Raw genomic sequence first — 12,963 nt, forward strand, 5'->3', positions numbered from 1 at the left:
TTTCTGTTATAATTGAATATGTATCTCCATTTATTCCACAATCAGGTGATGTTGGATAATAGTAAATTTAAATATTTTGTTCCATCATAAACAACCATATCTGATGATTGATCAGAATTTATTAGTACACTTTCCAAGTTCTTTTTGTTCAAATAAATAATTTGGTAATAAACAATATATATTTTCTTTATTATTTTCTGCTTGTTGACATGTTCCATCTGTTGTTATTGTTCCATCAACACATTGAATACATTTTTTATTATCACATCTAAAACATTTATTGAAACTAGAACATGTTGATGGATAACATATATCATTAATCATTGGTAATTTATCTAAACATTCAAGACATTTTCCTTCTTCACATATATTACAATTCATTATTTCTGAACATTTATTTAATTCACAAATTCCTTTATTATTTATTTTATATGTTTCTTTACATTTAATACATTTTTTATCTGTACATTCTGAACAATATTCAAAATTATTACATTCTTCCATTTTACATGCTCCATCAATAAGTTCTATTCCTTTTTTACATTCAAGACATTCTTCATTATTACAAAATTCACATTTTGCAAATTTTGAACAACTTTTTCTTTTACATTCTCCATGTTCTAATTCATATCCTTTATTACATTTAGTACATTCTCTTCTTGTACATTCTAAACATCCTTCAAATTCCAAACATTCTTCTATCATACATTTATCATTAAATACATCTTTCCCATTAGAACATTCTAAACATTTAGTTACTGTACATTTCGAACATCCTTTAAAATTCTTACATTCTACATTTGTACATTTTCCTTCTTCATTTAATCCATATCCTTTTTCACATTTAAAACATTCTGATTTTGAACACATTGAACAATGTTCATATTTTTCACATTTTGAAATTATTGTTTCTTCACTTTTATCATTTTCAATTGTAATATTCCCACATCCATCAATGTATTTACTATATTCTTTAAGATATACATATTTTGATTCAATTTGATTTTTTTCTTTTAATACATCACATATTTGACTTATATCTTCTATACTAATTCCTTCATTTTTAATTTCTATATCAATTATTCCATATTGTTTATTTTCTGTTATAATTGTTTCACTTGTATCATTGATAAAATATTCTTTATTTTCTATTGTTATTCTAAATTCTTCTTCAATATATTTTATAATATCACTTACTACTAATTTAATGATTCCTTCAGAATTATCTTCATAATCACTTATCATTTCTGATGTTATTTTTATTGGTATTTTTCTTATTTCTTTTTCTTTTTCAACACTATAAAATCCAATTTTCACCATTTTGATTGGTTCAAATAAATTAAATGGTTTTTCATTTTCTTTCTTATAAATTGCTAATTTTATTTTATATCCTAAATTAATTTCTCCATAAATATCAAGTGTATATTCAAAATGATGATCTTCTTCTAATCCATAAACAATTTTAGCTACATTTTTATCATATGTTCCTGCAAATCCTGTTTGATCATATCTCACTTGGTTTACAAGTGGAAATTCTAATTTTGCATATCCATCAAATGCTTGTGTTGAAAATGTTATTCTAACATCTGGTGTAATTGTTATGTCTAATTCTCCATTTATATTTATTGTTGGTTTAAATAATTTATAATCTTTTTTATCATCTATCTTTATTTGTGCATAATCACAAATATAAGTACCTTCATTAATATTTGCATTTGGATATGAAATATATAATGTATAATCAAATTCTTTTTTGAACTTGGTTTCAACAATAGCTGTTCCTGTTAATCCTAAATCAAGTTTAACTCCAAAATCAAGAAATACATCAAATCCAAATGGAACTATACCAAGTGTAACGTTTAAAACATCTTTTAATGATTTATGTATAATTTCTGTATAATTTTCAAAATTCATTGTACCATTCAACTCATTCTTAAAATCTAAATTTAAATCAAAATGTCCAAGTATCTTTGCATCAAATTTATACACTCCAGTAAATCCAATATCAAGTTCAATTGGTCCAATTTTAAAATTATTAATTACATAACAATTTTCACATGTTGTTTTTAATTTAATATCAGTTGTTATATTATCATTTTTCAATGTATCACATAAACTACATAATGTTTTGTTATTAATGTGTTATTAGTTGTAGAACATGTTGAACAATCTAAATTCATTATATCTTTTTGTTTTTCCTCTACACTACCATCTTCTTCAATATTCCATCCAATATTTTTATTATATGGAATTGAAAATTTTTTTGAATATTCAGAATGACAGCGATAAGCACCAATTTTACATTTATAATTATATCTTAAATATACATAGAACATTGAATTATCAGTAAAATCATCAATAACAATTGAATATTCATAATAATCTTTTTGATTAGTTATTTTCATAGATTTGATATCATATCTTTTATTATTTAACGGTTTATTATTCCATAACAATATTGGAAAATCTTGTTCAATTGTAATGTATGATTTATCTAATTTTTGGTGTTTTAATGTTTTAATTTTAAATGATAGTTGTTTATTATCATTATCATATTTAATATCATCAAATTCAATCATTTTTTCATGATTAATACAAAAGAAATCTGAGTATGAATATTGTTTTTTGTCTCCATTTAAGTATTCAATTTCAATAAAATAATTTGTATTATCTTTTGCTTTTGGTACTGGTAGTTTTACTTGTTTATCACTTGCTTTAACCTTTTTCATATTATAAATACTACTCAATCTATTTCTTTTTAATTTTACATTTAATTCTATATTACTTTTATCCCCTGAATAATCCCATGTTACTACGATTTCTTCTCCTGTTTTAAATGTTTGTCCTAATATTGGTGTTTTAATTTCTATTTCTCCTTTAACTTCTCCATTACTAATTGTAAATATATTTGATCTTTTTGTTGAACACCAATCACCAATAATTGGAACTTTCCAACAATGATATCTTAATTCAATATAATAAGCTGACCCACTTTTAATATTCATTTTATCATTTAATATAAACTTTTGTTCTTTCTTATTAAAATTATTTATACGTTGACTTTTTCCAACACTTTGATCATATCCTAATCTACTCTTTTTTAATTGCATTTTAACGTTATTTGAATATTTAAATTTACTTGTATATTCCCATTGAACTAAAATCTCTTTTGTTTTTGTATAATCTATAAATTCTCCTTCCACTGGTGTTATTATAAAAAGAGGTTCATCTTTCTCTACATAAAACATAGGTCCTTCAACTTCTTCGTATCCTTCCATCTTCATTTTAACTAAATAACTTTTATCTTCTTTATATGATTTATCTATTTCAATACAATGAGTATATACTTCATCACTTGAATATTTGGTATCTTTCACTGGATATGATTTAACCTTTTCAAATAAATTGATAACAAAATTTATTACCTTAGTTATCCATGAACCTTTTGTTGCTTTATTATTAGGATAAACATCAAATATTATTTCTCCTTGAATGTCTTCATTTCCTTTAAGAAGTCTGTAACTTATACAATATTCATCATCACGTGCAACATTTACAGTACCAACTGGTGCTTCAATACTAAATGGTAATATTTTTGATGATCCTTTTGTTTCTATATAATCACTTGGTTGTAATATTTCTGTTGGTATTGATGTTATTTTAACTGTTGATGGATCTACATTAATTTCTTCTTTAAAAATCACATTTCTAAATCCTTTTGTTTTATTTTCTTTATTATATATATCATTATTATTTGGAGTGTAAATAACTTTTAATTGATTGAAATACTCATTAAATGATGCTTTCTCTGTTGTAAGTAGATAATAATATAATCCTTCTTTTTCATAGATTAGTTCAATATCTAATACTCTTCTATTTAATGAACATGAAGTTTTCCACATTTCATTAGACCCTGTAACAAGTGAGTTATCACCCCATGTTTCAATATATTTATTGTTTGTTGAAACTATCAAATCATCTCCTTGACATTCAACACTTTCAATTGATTCATCAAAATCAAATGAATGAACATTTGGTTTTATATCAGCAGAATATTGTAATTCTGTTTCACCATTATTACCTTTTAAATGATTGTTAATTCCAAATTCATAATGATTATCTACTTTAATAAATCCATCACCTAAAGATGGTGGTTTTATAGGACGTGAATATACAACAAAAATAATCATGAATAGTAATGATATAGTCATTTAAATCTAATACTGTTTTTGAGTGTAGAAAATTTCTTTTTATATTGATTTTAAACCTAACCCATCATTTATTTTTAGAATAAATTGGAATCCGGAATTTAATTTTTAATATGGAAACATACATTTTTTTTTTAAAAATAAAACAAGTTAGAAGGATCAAATTGAATTAATTTGTTCTTTGTATTAATTTAAAAAGGGGCTTTTTATTTTTATTTGTTTTTTTTTGGTGTTATTTTGATTCGAAGGTAGCACGTCAGAGACACCACACAGAACCCTAAAATATTTCCATCATTCAAATACACCAGTTATGGACTGGTTATGGCGTTATGTTTAGTTAGAAAAACATCTTAATCAATACTGCAAGAATAACAGTGTTTATTATGTACAATGATGTGATATCATTGATAATAAACGAATGGGTATTTATAAAGATGTTATTATTACTTGTTAGAATATACATGTATAAATGATAATATAAGATTATCAAAGAAAAAGGGTTTAGTGGTTGATTCTAAAAAGAATATTAACTCATAGTAATACAGTAGTAATTATATATTCTCCTTAAAATAAGAAAATAAAGAAGAAATTCAAACCCATCAAAATTAAAAAGAAATCAAATAATGAATATTTAAATAATTGATGTTTAAAATACTCTATTCAACATCAAAACAAGAAAAGGAAAATCTCACAGTTCAACAACTAGAAGCAAAGAATAAGCTAATAGTTGAAGAACAAATACATTTAAAGCAAATGGATTAGTTAATCTCCCCTGAGCAAGGAACAATAGAAGATATTTCTATTAATACTTAATTATCTACTTTTTTGATGTTATTTTTAACATCAAATTAAAATTACATTTTACTTTTACATTATTGTTTAAATACATCTTATTTCAAATGGTAAAAATGAAATTATTATTTATTTATAACATAACATTAAAATTGATACAAAACGATTAAAATACATTTAACCATTATATTTTTATTTTGTTTTGTAAATTGTTGTGTTCTAGAATAATTAAACATCATTCATATTTTTATTTCATTACTCCCTTTTTTTTATTTAAACAAAATCTTATAATCATCAATTCATTATTAGTATGGGTGATTGGTATATCAGTGGTTCAAATCTTCAAGGAGAACATGGATTAGTGGATAAAAGAAACTGTCCACAAGGAAGAGCATTTTGTCATAGAATTATTGATGAATGTATTAGAGAAGGAAGAACTTTACATGTCCATCAACAAGATTGGCAAGTAAACACTTTCACTTATCAGAAACTCTAAGTAATTTCTAATTTACTTTTTCTCTTTTACATTTGTTATTTCTTATTTTTTCATTATTTCAATTCTTAAATGTTTTTATTTTATTTTATTACTAAATTATAAATAAGAATAAATTATAAATTGTTTATTTATAATTGTTTGATATGATAAATACATAATGACAACATTATGAAAATGTATAATTTAATCACTTCTTCATGATTTTAAAATATCAACTTTGTTTGTTTAATATAATTTACAAATTATTTCATTTTTAAATTTCATTAATAACAATTTAAATACAATAACAATCAATTTTTAAATTCTATTGTATTGATTTATAAATAAATATATCGCATAACATGATAGAGGTAAAGCAACTAAATAAAAAATTTATTTCGGTTTATTTTCAATAAAAACGATTTATTTATTTGACTTTATCTTAAATAATATGTTATGTAATCTAATAAAAATTGAGTGCATAAAAATAAATTCTAAAATTAATAATGTATTTATTATACATGTTTGTCAATACATGAAATAAAGTTAATTTAACAACAATTTATTTCACAATTAAATAAGTACTTTACAATCTAATCATGGAAGAACGAAAAGAAGTTTAGAAATAACTTTTCTTAAGGGACATTATCCACAAATATATTTCAATTTTATAAAGTATGAATAAAATTTCAAAATTTTTAAGAAGAACAAAAAGAGACGGTCATTAAACAAGACAAACACTTTCAACCAAAATGATAGAATACTTTGTTTTCTTCATTAATCATTTATATGAAATAAACAAAGTTTTAAATTGAAATTTCAGAATATTGGTTTATTACTCCTGATTTCGTTGAAAGAATAATTAAACAAATTACAGAAAAAGAAAAATCAGATTGTTTTTAATAATTCTGGTTTAGTTTAATTCCATTTTATGGACAATATCAAGTTATTAGAATATGGAGTGGGATTATCTTACAAACGTCATTGTCTTCAAAAACATCAGAAGACTTAGTTAGAATACACAAACTGGCATATGACACATATAAACAAAAGAATTAATTGAAAAAATATAGAAGAAATGAAACAAATTAATACTAGTTTGTATCAAATCATAGAATTAAAACTTTATGAATTAGTATCTTCATATAAAAGTTTATATTATAAATTCAAAACATTAATTGATATATTGTATGAAACTGAGTGAGAGATTCAACCAACATTAAATGAATGGAAAAGATTACAATTTTGTTTTGTTATTAATAGAGTGAATTATTATCTTACAAGACAAGAAGAACTTTTAAGTGATAAATCATTTAAAGAACTTAAATTAATGATAATTCATAGGAAAATGCTTAATCAATTTGTAATTAAATACATACATTTATATTTAACAAATACAGAAAGTATTCTTGGAATTAACTTAACATAAAATATACTTCATTATTTATTGATTCAAATGTTAGTGAATTTTATAAAAAGATTAAATACAGAAGCACAGATTCTTATAAATAAATATTCATAGATTGAATTCACAATAGAAAGGATTAAAGAAATAGCAGAGAGTTTAAAACATGATAACAATCAAGATTTATTAGATAAATTGAAAATAGAAATAGGTGAATTAAAAAATAAACTAAAAAAGTTATGGGGAGATGCAGTAATTGAAGTTGGTAAATTTATAGTAAAGAAAGTGGATGATGTATCAGATGTTGTTGTTTCAATTTTTGATATTTATTCATTAATACAACAATTTAAAATAAAAGATATATTAGATTATATGTTAACACAAAATAAAATAACAAACAACTCACAACAAGGAGGTAACGATAATCATCCAACAAATAATACAAATAAACAAAATAATTCATCTAAAATATCTTTATATAATAATAATACACCACTTGGAAGAACAATAAAAACTATAAACATTACTTCAGAACAATTAGATAAACTCCATTCATCATTTAATAATATTGTTGATGCACAAACTATAACAAATAAAATTGAATTGTATAAAAAACAAATGATTGGATTTGAAAAAGTTCAAGAAATATCAAATGATTTTATTAATTTACTTAAACTTAAAATAATATTGAAAAGAGAATGACAATTTGATGAGATTGATATTAATGAATATTTATGAATTATTGTTACAGAAGATAACAAATATATTGATAATTCAAGAACTAGTTCTGAATGTAAAGTTAATCATAAAATATATGAAATAGAAAAAGTAATAAATTATAATGAAGAATATGAAAAATAATAATCAAAATGATAATTTGAATTTATTTTAATGATTTTATGGTTTTATTTCAATACTTCCAAATAAATGAAAATGAAAACATGAATAATTATAACTATTTTTATACATTATATTAATGTATAATTTGAATATATAATTAACAAATAATTAATACTTATTATATTTATAATGACATCAATTAAGTATTATAAAATATTCGTTTTTATTTTAATTAAAATGAATACAACAAATAAAATAAGAGAGTGTTATATTTATCTTTTTTTATTTCATATTTATTAAACCAAAATTATATTTTAAATTCAACCTTCTTCAATTAGAGAATTAATGTGATTATTCCAATTATTATCATGACTAGGTTTACTGTCATGCTTGGTGTTCCATCATCTGTTGGTGGATAAACACATACATCTTCAATGCATTTATTATTGATATAATCAAATTTATATCCATCATCACAATAAGCTAGTACACATTTTGTACTCCATTCTCCATTATCTCCACATTCATATCCTCCATGTCCATGTTCTATATTAATTTCTTTATCACATTTTTCATCTCTTTTAACTAATCTTTTATTCTTTGGATTACATTTTGTTTGATATTTCTCTATTATCTTCTTTGTTTCTTCTTCAAAAATATCAATTATATCAGGGTCACTATAAATATTCACTCTTTCATCTATCATATCAGTTAAGAATTCTCTAGGAATACTTTCATTATATTCATAATTAAATCTATATGTTTCTGTAACACTTATTCCTAATTCATATCCATATTGTGTAAATATATTATCTTTATCTATCTCATTTAAACCAATAACACTAGTTGGTGATAATCCTACTTCAAATTCTTCATCTTTACCATTAGGATCACCATCATATCCTACAAGAATAGCTCCTCCCCATTCTTTTAATCCTTTTGTAACAAGTGAACAAGCAGAATAACAAAATGAATCAGTATAAACTACTATTTCTGTTGGTTTTCTTGGATTTTTCATTAATTTCATCATGCCTCCTTTATCTAAGGAAGGTTGTGAAACTTTATGTTCAACATCACCATATTTAATAATCTTTGGTTTTGTATACCATTCTCCAAGTGTTTGTGGATTAATTCCTTTTTCTCTTACTTCACATGTTTCTGGGTCATACAAACCTGTACCCATTCCTGTTTTTATTATAACTTCTGTAAAATCTGATACTCTTAATGATCCAATAAAGTCTACATCATCATATGGTGATATAATTTTCTCAACCCATCTGGAAAGATAACCATATCCACCTCCATTCTTTGGGAATATTACTTGAATTGGATATTTATTAGAATCAAATAAATCAATACATTTTGAAATAGTATCTTCATATGATTTAACATATGCATCTTTAGGGTCAAATGATACAATGAAAAATGTATTAATTTTATTATCTGTTAATAAACAACCTACATTATTATCATCTGATTTATATCTTTCAATTATTCCTTGTTTTGTTTTCATTCTTTTCCCAATTTCTTTTCTTGATTTTATTTCTTCTGGTGTTAATTTTGGTTTAATTCCTTGTTTAACTTCTTCTCCTTGAAGTAACTCTTTAAGTGATTTATTAGGTGTTGATAGCTTGAATATAGAATAGTTAATTGTGACACTTTCTCCATTTTCCCATGTAATTGTTATTGGTGTGTTTAAATATTCTTTTGTTAATGGTGTGTCACTCAATGACCCAAATGAAATTGCTGATCTTGCTTCTGTAAATTGTGCATGTGGACATTTTAGTCCTAAATATTTCTTTCCAAATTCACGAATAATATTAAATGGATCTTCTCCATTTATTGTTTTAACTGCTATGTTCTGATTATCATCTATTTCTGGAACATCAATAGGAATACCACCAAGACTTTTTCTAGGAATTAAATACATTTTCTTATCATTATCAATATTGATTTCAAATGGAAGGAAATAAAAGAAATTAGTTAATTCTGAATTTGGTTTATTCAGATCTTTATCTACATTAAAAGCTAAATGTCCATCTCTTGTTGAAATAATGAGATTTTTAATTTGAGAATAGAAGTCATACATACTTGTTGTTTTTGTATTTATTTTATTTAATTCTGCATCAATATCTACTTTTTCATAATAATTATTTGAAAATGATGGTTGTGGTGGATTCTTTAATATATCTTTAAATACATATGCTTCTAAATAATATTTTAATCCTGTAATAATATCATTATTTTCTTTTTCTGTTGTTTCAATTGATTCAATACATTCAAATGCACTGTCTACTGTATCTATTTCATTTGTAGTATATTCACTACATTGTTTTGATAATGAGAAAGTAATAAATAGAAGTAATAAACTGATCATTTTAATGAATATATCTTTCTTAGTTTATGTTTAAATACTCATTTATCCTATCATTTATTTACCCTATTTCTTGATTTAGTATCATTAAATTATTACCCTCACTTAATTCCTCTTTCTTTTATTTTATTTTCTTCTTATTTTTCCTATCGCATTCATTTTTATTTTTATTAACATTACATTTGGTATATTTTCATGTTTTTTATTCTTAATTTAAATCAAACATCATTCATTATTTCAAATATTTTTAAATATAAATTAATTCTTACCTGTTATCACATTGATTTAATTTATTATTTTATCGAATGATAAATTAGAAATATTTAGAAAATAAAATTATTTATATTTACCACCTTTTTATTTATTTCTTGTTGTTATTGTTAAAAATTGTAAGAAATGTTTTATAATTAAATATTCATTTTTAAATTAAAACAATAATATTATTTTTAACAAATTCTAATTTCTTTTTATTTCAATTAATGTATTGATTATTTTATTAATTGTATCTGATAAGTACTTCGATCAAATTAATTTCATTTTGTTTATTTGTTGATAATTTTAAATGAATATAATAATATGTTATTTCATCATTTTTATTTATGATTAATATGTTGATTATTTTATTTTACTTATACTCTTATCTGTTTTATCATTAATTCTCGTTTTAATGTTCTTTCATTATTTATTTATTATGAAGAAAATAATTAAATAATGATAAAAAGAATATGAATGAATTAAAATGAATAAATTAATAAAATAAATGAAATTAATACAAAATAATTTAATGAAATAAATTAGATATAATGAAATGAAAGTTAAATATCATATTATGAAAATAAAAGATAAAATGAAATAAAAACATAGAAATTAAGAAGAGAAAGAATAAAAGTATATTAAAATTATCATATTTGTATTAATTGATTAAATACAATCAATATAAATAATAATTATCATTTAATTTATTTATTTTATTTTAAATTTATTTATTATCATTATTTTATATCTTATTTTCTATTAAAAATATAAAATTATAATGAATATTATTAAATATTTTAAATAAATCATTATAATGATATTATTGTTATTATAAAATATATATTTTACATTTAATCATTTATTTGTCTATTATTTATTTATTATTTTATTTCTTCATAATTATAATTTTATTCTTTCATTATTTTATTTATTATCACACAAAATAACTTCAATATTTAATTAATTTTAAATATTGATAATGTTAAAATGAAATTATAAATAATAAAAATAATATAATAATAAATTATGAAGAAATTTTATGAATAAAAATGATAATAAAGAATAAAATACAAAACATTAATGATGAAAGTTTAAATTATATGTTAAACATGAAATAATGAATAAATTATAAATTATAAATAATAACAATAAATCAATTTGTTTATTTAATTACATTTAAATATTTATATTTTATAAAACAATAAATAAATGATTTATCTCTTTTAATAATTTCATTTTCTGATATAATTAATTAAAATAATTATTTATTTATTTTTAATTTATTGTAATATTTTCATTCTTTGTTTAAATTGATTAACATAATTATAATTTAATTAATTATGAAATACATTAAATGATAATATCTTCTTCAATATTAACTTTATTTATTTTTCATTTTTCATTCTTATTTATATTTTATTCATCTTGATTATTAATTTATTATTTCTTTTATATAAATTTATTATTATGAAAAGATCAAATATTCATTAATTGATATTATTAATATTTTATTCTTTGTATTCATTATTTACATATTTTTATTTGTTTTATTAACCTAAATAATAAATTATTATTTCTTCAATCAATAAATTAATGTTATTATTCTAATTATTATCATGAGTATGTTTATTATTCAATCATCTGTTGATTGATTAACACATACATATTCAACATTGTTTAGTCTTATAATCAATATTATATTATGATTCATATTATTATTAGAATCAAATAAACCAATACATTTTGAAATAATTTCTTCATATAATTTCTTGTCTTTATGAAGAGAAGATATAATACTCAATATATTAATTATATGTACAGATAGTGAACATTCAATTAAGTTATCATCTGATTTAAATTCATTTTTGAAATTATGATTTTATTTAGTTAAATTTTTATATAAAGTTTGTTTTTCATTTTTTCATTGAATTTTAAATTATCTAATATTTGAATTGATACTTTATAATTAATTGTTAGACTTTCTTCATTTTCTCATATAATACTCATTGGTATATTTAAATATTCATTTGATAATTGAATATCACTCAAAATAACATCAACAAATTTGTTTATTGCTTCTGTAAATTGTGCATGTGGACATTTTAAAGTAGAGTATTTCTTTCCAAATTCACGAATAATATTAAATTGATATTCTCTATTTATTGTTTTAACTGCTACATTCTGATTATTTATTATTTCATTTGGTGTATTCACGGTAATACTTTTGAGTTATTATCAACATATATTGTAAATAGAATGAAATAATAGAAAAGTGTTATTTCATTATTTTTTATTCTAAAACTAAATGAGAATCAATTCATCTTTCTTTTATTTTATTTTCTTCTTATTTTTTCATATCATTTTTATTTTCATTTTCATTAACATTACATTTGGTATATTTTCATGTTTTTTATTCTTAATTTAAATCAAACATCATTCATTATTTCAAATATAATTTATTTGTTATCAATTTATTGTTATTTATGTATTAGTTTGTTATTGATTGTTGTTTTATAATTAATTATATAATAAATTTATTTATTCATTTTTACTTTTTATTTATTTTATTATCTTTGATTTTATATTTATATTCATTTTTAATTTTAAATTATTA

At 21.1% G+C, this 12,963-nt stretch overlaps 4 protein-coding genes across 4 annotated transcripts, besides 30 other annotated features; all 4 read right to left on the reverse strand.

The window, feature by feature from the left end:
• Positions 1–111: 111 nt before the first annotated feature.
• EDI_039080 (uncharacterized protein) lies at positions 112–1,914 on the reverse strand (the record flags this gene model as incomplete). The annotated part of the gene is made up of 1 exon (XM_001741087.1): positions 112–1,914. One exon carries the CDS (start codon positions 1,912–1,914, stop codon positions 112–114), a length of 1,803 nt encoding a protein of 600 aa, XP_001741139.1.
• Positions 1,223–1,292: a microsatellite.
• Positions 1,915–2,099: 185 nt separating the features above from the next.
• On the reverse strand, positions 2,100–4,211 carry EDI_039090 (uncharacterized protein; the record flags this gene model as incomplete). The annotated part of the gene is made up of 1 exon (XM_001741088.1): positions 2,100–4,211. The coding sequence occupies one exon, from the start codon at positions 4,209–4,211 to the stop codon at positions 2,100–2,102; it is 2,112 nt and encodes a 703-aa protein (XP_001741140.1).
• Positions 3,722–3,756: a sequence feature (AT_rich).
• A 122-nt stretch (positions 4,212–4,333) lies between the features above and the next one.
• Positions 4,334–4,354: a sequence feature (AT_rich).
• A 93-nt stretch (positions 4,355–4,447) lies between these two features.
• Positions 4,448–5,034: a repeat region.
• Positions 5,035–5,111: 77 nt separating this feature from the next.
• Positions 5,112–5,154: a sequence feature (AT_rich).
• A 347-nt stretch (positions 5,155–5,501) lies between these two features.
• Positions 5,502–5,586: a microsatellite.
• Positions 5,587–5,588: 2 nt separating this feature from the next.
• Positions 5,589–5,632: a sequence feature (AT_rich).
• An 88-nt stretch (positions 5,633–5,720) lies between these two features.
• Positions 5,721–5,829: a sequence feature (AT_rich).
• A 127-nt stretch (positions 5,830–5,956) lies between these two features.
• Positions 5,957–5,995: a sequence feature (AT_rich).
• A 133-nt stretch (positions 5,996–6,128) lies between these two features.
• Positions 6,129–6,177: a sequence feature (AT_rich).
• A 1,137-nt stretch (positions 6,178–7,314) lies between these two features.
• Positions 7,315–7,370: a sequence feature (AT_rich).
• A 315-nt stretch (positions 7,371–7,685) lies between these two features.
• Positions 7,686–7,781: a sequence feature (AT_rich).
• A 43-nt stretch (positions 7,782–7,824) lies between these two features.
• Positions 7,825–8,041: a sequence feature (AT_rich).
• A 13-nt stretch (positions 8,042–8,054) lies between these two features.
• Positions 8,055–10,097, reverse strand: EDI_039100 (uncharacterized protein; the record flags this gene model as incomplete). The annotated part of the gene is made up of 1 exon (XM_001741089.1): positions 8,055–10,097. One exon carries the CDS (start codon positions 10,095–10,097, stop codon positions 8,055–8,057), a length of 2,043 nt encoding a protein of 680 aa, XP_001741141.1.
• A 116-nt stretch (positions 10,098–10,213) lies between these two features.
• Positions 10,214–10,309: a microsatellite.
• Positions 10,310–10,325: 16 nt separating this feature from the next.
• Positions 10,326–10,358: a sequence feature (AT_rich).
• Positions 10,359–10,377: 19 nt separating this feature from the next.
• Positions 10,378–10,596: a sequence feature (AT_rich).
• A 50-nt stretch (positions 10,597–10,646) lies between these two features.
• Positions 10,647–10,722: a sequence feature (AT_rich).
• Positions 10,723–10,796: 74 nt separating this feature from the next.
• Positions 10,797–10,982: a microsatellite.
• A 1-nt stretch (position 10,983) lies between these two features.
• Positions 10,984–11,045: a sequence feature (AT_rich).
• Positions 11,046–11,047: 2 nt separating this feature from the next.
• Positions 11,048–11,111: a microsatellite.
• Positions 11,054–11,197: a microsatellite.
• A 1-nt stretch (position 11,198) lies between these two features.
• Positions 11,199–11,282: a microsatellite.
• Positions 11,283–11,318: 36 nt separating this feature from the next.
• Positions 11,319–11,501: a microsatellite.
• A 9-nt stretch (positions 11,502–11,510) lies between these two features.
• Positions 11,511–11,713: a sequence feature (AT_rich).
• Positions 11,714–11,729: 16 nt separating this feature from the next.
• Positions 11,730–11,897: a microsatellite.
• Positions 11,840–11,983: a microsatellite.
• On the reverse strand, positions 11,983–12,570 carry EDI_039110 (uncharacterized protein; the record flags this gene model as incomplete). Its single annotated transcript, XM_001741090.1, has 2 exons — positions 11,983–12,197; positions 12,353–12,570. Coding segments are annotated over 2 exons (433 nt in total), but the record flags the coding sequence as incomplete, so codon positions are not given.
• Positions 12,201–12,321: a sequence feature (AT_rich).
• A 95-nt stretch (positions 12,571–12,665) lies between the features above and the next one.
• Positions 12,666–12,772: a microsatellite.
• An 86-nt stretch (positions 12,773–12,858) lies between these two features.
• Positions 12,859–12,890: a sequence feature (AT_rich).
• Positions 12,891–12,955: a microsatellite.
• Positions 12,956–12,963: the final 8 nt, after the last annotated feature.

The sequence above is a fragment of the Entamoeba dispar genome, genomic scaffold (genome assembly GCF_000209125.1).
Source record: "Entamoeba dispar SAW760 scf_1105229463533 genomic scaffold, whole genome shotgun sequence".
Taxonomy (NCBI): domain Eukaryota; phylum Evosea; order Mastigamoebida; family Endamoebidae; genus Entamoeba; species Entamoeba dispar.